The 8,160-nt window shown below is 42.7% G+C and overlaps 1 protein-coding gene across 1 annotated transcript; it reads left to right on the top strand.

Annotated features, from left to right (window-relative positions):
- Positions 1 to 682: 682 nt before the first annotated feature.
- Positions 683 to 7,636, top strand: cckar (cholecystokinin A receptor). The gene is made up of 5 exons (XM_061066191.1): positions 683 to 810; positions 1,705 to 1,956; positions 3,658 to 3,919; positions 4,185 to 4,312; positions 6,960 to 7,636. Exons 1-5 carry the CDS (start codon positions 684 to 686, stop codon positions 7,532 to 7,534), a joined length of 1,344 nt encoding a protein of 447 aa, XP_060922174.1. The 5' UTR covers position 683; the 3' UTR covers positions 7,535 to 7,636.
- Positions 7,637 to 8,160: the final 524 nt, after the last annotated feature.

Below are 8,160 nucleotides of genomic sequence, written 5' to 3'. Positions count from 1 at the left end.
GACCTGAATGGCATCCGGCCACGTCTCTGACAGGCTTCATCAGGCCTCAATGTGTCATCGAACTTGTTTCAAAGTGAACCTGTCTCCACAGGCCACAGCTTCCAGAACGTTGCTGACATGATGAAAACGCCACAGCAGGGGACATCACGTTTTGAACTGAGTAGCTCGGACACACTCTGGATAACACAACACAAGATTGTTGCACATCTGGCATTTCAAGTTATCTCCCCACTCATATTCCTTGTGTATTTGACCCATGTGCCAATTGGCTGAAATGAAATAGTCTGAAGAATTGAAAGAAACACACCAATATATGATCCACAGTGAACAATCAGCGCAATGATTTACATCAGGGTGCTGCTATATTTAGAAAAGTGAGACGCTGACTTCCACAGACAAGTGAGGGTGGAGCACAGAATGTGACCCGTCCACATGTCGTCAGGGGCTGGAAGTGCTGAGCAGAGCTGAGCAGAGCGCACAGGACCTGGGAGCCTCCTAGAATAACATTCATTATTAATTTATTTTATTCGATTTGTTTCTTTTATTGGTTTGAATAGAGTTTGGATATGTTTTGTCCTTTGGAGCATTTTCCTCTTTACGCACAAGCATCACGGACCCTGCGTGTATGACCTGAGGCGACGAGAGAGAGAGAGAGAAAGAGAGAGAGAGAGAAAGAGAGAGACATGGAGACGTTCACGATACAAGACGTGCTCATGAACTCCTCCGACCTCAACAAGATCCTCTGCAATTTCGGGATCGGGAATATTTCGGAATGCGAGGAGGAGCAGGAGCCGTCGCCCGAACACCAAGGTACAGTGGGGGGTTACCTTTGTTTTTAACTGTTTGGGAATGTTACGCAACAATCAAGCATGAAATTTAAAAGTCACCACGTTTGTTTGGATATTTGCAATTTAATTTATTTCAACAAAATTTACGCATTTGTGCCATAAGACTGAGTCATTTGGGGTCTTTTGTTTCTGCTCCGGTGCGCATATGGCTCATCTCCTCCCCACAGCTCATTTGTCTCAAGTTGTACCAATGTCAAATAAACAAAACTCATATTATAACCTCTATGATCGCAAAATTGAGAATTTATAATAGTTCAAGCTTTATTTTTAGGATAAAACTCAAAGGAGAAGGATAAAACAACCTGAAGAAATTACATTTTGAAATTACTCTCCCCCTAAATCCTCTTTAACCCAGCTCCAATACCTTATTAGAATAGAATGTGTTACAGATAACATCCAGATGTTGTGATATGGATTTCCAGATGATTTGGTTTGCAACTGCATGATTTCATAGAAGATAATCACTCTAAAATGACAAATATAAATAATTTATGTCGTGTTCCATCCTCTTTTACTCTGACACAGTGACATCTATACTGATGTTCACCCTTCTTTAGAAATATCATTAGTGTCAGCTTTATTCAGATACAAAAAATACTCAAATAGACCCTGTAGTTGCAGAGATATACTCTATTCATGTTTTAATATTCTAGCAGGGTCTGTAGAAAGGGACAGATTTTAGGAGAGTAAGCATAAAAAAACACCATTCTGCAAAAACTGAGCATCAAACCACTGAGGACGGAGGGAGAGTCAGAGAAAGCAAGAGGGAAAGGATGAGTCAGATAGTATTTAGGTCACGTTTAAAGAATGACCCTGTTCCTCTTCCTCGTCCTCCTCTTCCTCCTCTTCTTCACAGATATCAACCAGACCGTGCGGATCTTCCTCTACAGCCTCATCTTCCTCCTCAGCGCCGTGGGCAACGGCCTCATCGTGGCCGTGCTGGTGAGGAACCGGAGCATGAGGACGGTCACCAACCTCTTCCTGCTGTCCCTGTCCATCAGCGACCTGATGGTGTCCCTGGTCTGCATCCCCTTCACCCTCATCCCCAACCTCATGAGGGACTTTGTCTTCGGAGCCGGGATGTGCAAGCTGGTCATGTACTTCATGGGTGAGAGGATTCACACTGTGAGATTGAAGTGCATCTTAAGTCAATTGAAAGTTTCTCTCTTGAATTTAGCTTTTTATTTACAGCCAAAGGTTTTAAAAAAGATTTTGTTGGTGTCAATCTCTGGTTCCAACTATAACACAAAATAAAACAATACAACTATATAGGAAGAATAGTAGAATTCAAGTTATGTCTCATGAAATCATAATTTTCATGTTTTCTTATATTAATATCTTCACTGGGGTTCCATGTCTTGCCCAAGGACACTTCAGCATGCAGTCTAGAGGAGACAGGGATCGAACTCTCTGGATAACGGACGACCAACTGTACTCCCTGAGCCACAGCCCATTTCAGACTATAAACAGTTCAATTACGTGGAAATGCAAATCAGACATGGTAGCCATACATACAAGTTCAAATTAGAAGATAAGATAAGATAAGACAAGATGAGATAAGATGAGATAAGATGAGATAATCATTCATTTGTCCCACGGTGGGGAAATCTGCTGTGCAGCTGAGAGGAAAGACAAAATACAGGCATCAGTAAAAGTAATAAATAAGTAAACAAGCAAAGAAATCTATTACCTTTTACTGCTCCACTAATAGGTGCATGTTCCTGGTTCTTTAATGAGATGAGCTACAAACATAATGTATTATCACGTTGACAGAAAATGCGGAAACACCTCAGGTCATATCTTCACAAATTGTGGCAAACTGTGCTCTGAAATATTGAGAAATAAATGAGATAAATCGCAGGCGAGCTCCGAATTATTGTTGGAGGCGTTCATATCAGGAGGCGTATGGAAGATTTAAACATGCCTGCATAGAAATCAAATCAAACAAATTCATCTAATGTGGATAAATGTGGCAAAATAGAAAGTAAAAAGTAATTTGAGACTAAATATCAATCTAACTAAATCCATGTATCTGTTTGACTGCAGAGGAGGTGGTTTAATCAGATTGAGGATGTGAATCACTTCCGCCTCCAGCTGTGAGTTTTGTAATAAAGTGAAGTCATTACACACAGTTCACCTTTGCTAATATTTCACTTTCATCCAATTACAACTCCGGCAGATAATAAGATTTTCACTTCCCCCCCACCACCACCACTTCCTGTCGCTCCATTGAATCAGAGCAGAGCGCTGTCCTGCAGGATTATTACCTCATTTGTTCATGTGTCTGTTTACGTGTCGCCTCTCGTGCACGGCGATAACGTGCGTGTATTTATAGTCGCTCTTGTTATTGTTACTGATGTGTAAACGGCGTTCTGGTGACAGACGGGGGGGGGGTAGCTCTCTGTCACCGCTCTGCAGGCAAAGTTAAACGTGAGTAAACATCGAGGGGTCGTTTCGAAGTGAGCGTTCCAGTCATGTGACCGAGGGGAAGTGACATCACTGATGGAATAGTTTTGGTGGGTCTGTAGGATATATTGAATCTGTTGCTAGATGCTAGCCTATATGAGACACCCTGAAGCTCACTACTTTACATATTAAATATTATAACATATATAAGTTTGTTCAATTTGAACATGCAAACAACATTTTGTGGAAATCCGATTTGTGGTTTTTGCGTAATCCTGCTAACGATCAAACAAACAAACAAATGCACTTGGACGAAAACACAACGTACAAGTAATAAAAGACGTCGGCCAATAATTGCTCCACGATTCAAAGTGAAGCCATGAACCTTCTCATTCTCCTGCAGGTATCTCAGTCAGCGTCTCCACCTTCAACCTGGTGGCCATCTCCCTGGAGCGCTACAGCGCCATCTGCAACCCGCTGACCTCCAGGTCGTGGCAGACCAAATCCCACGCCGCCAAGGTCATCACCGCCACCTGGGTGGCGTCCTCCATCCTGATGCTGCCCTACCCCATCTCCAGCACCCTGAAGCCTTTCACCCGCCTCGACAACAGCACCGGGCACATGTGCCGCCTGGTGTGGCCCAACGACGCCATCCAGCAGTCCTGGTGAGCAGGACACATCTCCACGGGCCCAGCAGGGGGCTTCACACTGGGATGCACTCAGGTTCTGAGGCAGCAGACTGAATCCACTGGTGATGTCAGTCGGCCACTTCAGTGATTTTCTAGTTGCTTCTGGGAAGAAAGGACCACTTCTGGCTTCACATATCTCACCCTTCAAAATAAAAGCACACAACGATCAAATATACACTCATCTGCTCTTATCGAAAATTAACGTTTGCTTTTGCTTACTCCACCAATGTGTCTCTTGCAGGTACGTGTGTCTGTTGCTGCTGCTCTTCCTGATCCCCGGGATCGTCATGATGACAGCGTACGGACTCATCTCCATGGAGCTGTACAGGGGCATGAAGTTTAAGATGTCCACTAGGAAATCCAGCAGAGGTACGGATGTAATATCAATGTGCTTCTCCATCTCTGGATGTTTACCAACTTGTCATCGGTATAATAAGATGTAAATCTTTAGAAACAGACCACAAATACAAACTTTGATTTCATTTCAGTTTAACCAAGACCAGTGGTGGGAAGTAACGAAGTAGAAATACTTTGTTACTGTACTTAAGTAGATTTTTAACATATTTGTACCTTAGTTGAGTACTTATTGTCCTGACGACTATTTACTTTTACTTCCTACATTTGAGCACAAATATCTGTACTTTCTACTTCTTACATTCTCAAAACTGGCTCGGGACTTGAGCAGCGGAGGTTGGCGGAACGTGCACCTCTCTCTCTCTCTCTCTCTCTCTCTCTTTCTGTCTCTTTCTCGCTCCTGCAGTCTTTATTATTAGGGCCCGAGCACTGACAGGCACTGACAGGCACTGACAGACGTGAGGCCCTCTTGAAATGTTAAGGACTATTATTCAGGCAAATTAATTGGCTTTTTGAGGGCTTTTATTAGGTGACTTTACATGATTTTTTTGAAGGTATTCCTTTTTCGATTCACAATCGTTTTCCCTTTCCTGCTTCGTGTCAACATCTGCACATAAATACATAACTCGAAGCAACGAGTGGTTAACTTGTTTTAAAGAAAATATTGGAAGTAGTTGGTTTAAACAAAAACTTGTTGGCAAATAGACTATCATTGGTTGGCCGTGTCTACTTAGTCTTACATGTCCAAGTAAACAAAACAAACAGATTTAAAACAAGTCGAGATGGAAAAACAAACAACCCAATTAATTATATAAGCAAACGCAAAAACAACTTTCAGCCAACACAACCAAAAACAAACACTGTGTCGTGGACTACTGCATATTCACGCACACAATTCCGTTTTTTTAATGGACCTCCATTGCCAATTCCAATCCTTAGTCGCCATTTGTGCTGACTCAACACAACTTAGAAGCTGTTGAGTCTTTATATATGTATTGTACAAACTAGCTAATGTGTACAACTTCAAGCAGGGTTGTGTCTTCACTTTGCCGTCCCTACAGGCAAGAGACCCTACAGGTGTATTGTTACCCTGCTGGAAACAAATGCAAACACAAACACAGGCCCATCCAGTGAAGATAGTCTAATGATAAATAAACAGGCTTATATGTAGATGTGTGGACAAGCTAGCGGGCAGATATACAGGCAGTTACAAAATACAGCTAATAGACACAAAAGGTTAGTGTTGAAGTGCCGTCAAGCAAGACACTGATCATTTATAAACTTCAAAATAAAGTCACCAAAATACTGTAACCAAATGTGCACCTTAAGATATTCAATTGGATGTATTTTGGAGATGTAATTTAGCATTCAAAAAAACATTGGTCTTCAATTATTTATTTCCTTGTTCAGTCTGAAATTTGGCAGCAAAACCAGACTGTGTCCAGTGATTTGTTCTTCTCTGTGCTAGCACTGTCCAGGCTGTTAACAAAAGAGAAACTGTTATTTTGTGTGCCTAGTTTCCCTTTGCTGAGTTATCATAAGGGGCATTGTGTATCACTCCTGCTACTGATGAAAGGTCCATGTTTAGTTATATTTACAAAATTTTTTAGTGGATATACTTTGGTCTATTAGTGTTCTTAGGTAGACTCAAGAGGTACTTGTTTATTCTGTTGTGTTGATTCTTTGTTGTCTCTAGAAGTTCAGATGCACTTGTCCAATACAATTTTAACCTCAGCATCTCGGGTTCAAAATTTGTAAAATTCTACATTATAGTGTTGTTATAATTTTTTAGTCAGTTGAAATAAATCCTGAAGAGAACAATTTTGGGTTGTTTTGTGTCTCTATAGGCCTACTATAAAAAGAACTTAGTTTTTTTAATTTTGGTACTTGTACTTTTGATACTTAAGTACATTTCAACACCAGATACTTTTGATACTTAAGTACATTTAATATGAGCGACTCTAAGACTTTTACTCAAGTCATTTTCTGACGGGTGACTTTTACTTTTACCGGAGTCACTTTCAAGTAAGATATCTGTACTTTTACTCAAGTATGGCTTTCAAGTACTTTATACACCACTGTCTGATTTGTTTTGATAGCCCCAAAAATGACCGTTGTCTCCTCCACACCAGGAAAGAAAGGAGGAGGGGTATTTGATCGGTTGCAAACTGTAAAATTGCCACTAGATGCCATTAAATCTCTGTGTTGCTTTAATATACATGACACATGACATGATTTCAATTCATTGTCATTTTGGAGGCTTGAGTTTCTTGTGTTCTAAAATTGGACCAAGTTATATATATTTAAAACTCAGACACAAAAGAAAATGTTCTTGAGACCCGATGAAGATTTTGGGACCATTACATTTGAAAATAAAAATCCTTACAATTTCAATAGGGCCTCTCAACATTCGGTGCTGGGGCAAATGCAAAATAGCAGGCTTCCTGTTGCGTTTTTCCAAATGCATTGAAAATTCCTCAAGTACTTTATACACCACTGAACAAGACACATGGGGACATTTACAGGTTTTTCACTTGACCCTTGGACGTCTCTTCTTTTCTAGGTCTAGTGACAACTTTTATCGTCATTGGGATTTTGCTGCTTCACTTTATAAGTTGAAATCTCCTGTTAACCCTCGGCTCTTTTCTTCATCCCCTGACAGAAAGGCAGTGCAGCACCAGCAGCATCAAACCCGGGGACAACGACGGCTGCTACATGCTGCCGTTGAAGAAGAGGAGCATCACCTGCAGCTTCTCCCACTCCAGCTCCAAGTCCACGCCGGTGGGTCGTGTGTCCAACAGCAGCTCCACCGCCAACCTGATGGCCAAGAAGCGCGTGGTCCGCATGCTGCTGGTCATCGTCTTCCTCTTCTTCCTCTGCTGGACCCCCGTGTACGTGGTCAACGCCTGGCAGGCGTTCGACCGGCGCTCGGCCCACCGCCTGACCGGCGCGCCCATCTCCTTCATCCACCTGATGTCCTACACCTCGGCCTGCGTCAACCCCATCATCTACTGTTTCATGAACAAGCGTTTCCGCCAGGGCATGCTGGCCACCTTCAGCTGCTGCAGCTGCATCAGGAAAAGCGGCTCGGGGGGGTCGGCCGTAAACAACAAGGGGGATGTGAGCAAAACGAGAGCGGCGCCGAAGACCCCCGATCAGAACGGTCACACCCCGACGAGCGGAGCCACCACGCGCTTCGACTACACCGGCGTCCGAACGTCAGCCGAAGTCAGCTGACCTCGACCGGACAGAGGATCTGAGTTGAGGTCACGTTCGTCCTCACTGTGCTGATGGGACCAGTTCACGAGCGGCCATGTTGCTTTAGCTTGACCCGACAAGTGGGCGCCGCAGTTAAAAGAGCGCAAAGCAGCAGTGGTGCACATCCAGAGCAGATCAACACGACCACATGTTTCTGGAAAACCCTGAAGGACCACGAGATGAAGCAGAATACACAGATTAATGTAGTTTACACATGTTCTTTAAATTAATTTGTAGCAGCGACCAAACCGTCCCTCTTCTCTTTCATAATCATTACTCTAAAAATACTTGAGATAGATCTTTACTCAGCTCGCATTCTGAAAAGGTAACAAACTAGTTACCAAGACATTTTCACCTACAGGAACATTTAGTAGATTTACAGCCCATCACAGCAGATCTTATTCATACTGCATTCTGCCACTAGGTGGAAATCGAGACGATTTGGCTTCAGTTTTGTGGAGCTCCATCTCCATGATAGTCTGGACTCTGCATTGCACTTATCATGAGCTCCTACAAGCAACAAAACAGAAGCTAACTCCCAAAAACTTTGCTGCTCCGAAGCGCCATGAAGTCGATAAACTACAGAATGTACCTTTAAAGGGTTT

Source organism: Limanda limanda, chromosome 22, assembly GCF_963576545.1.
Source record: "Limanda limanda chromosome 22, fLimLim1.1, whole genome shotgun sequence".
In the NCBI taxonomy this organism is placed as follows: domain Eukaryota; kingdom Metazoa; phylum Chordata; class Actinopteri; order Pleuronectiformes; family Pleuronectidae; genus Limanda; species Limanda limanda.
This window is presented reverse-complemented; position numbering and strand designations above follow the sequence as displayed.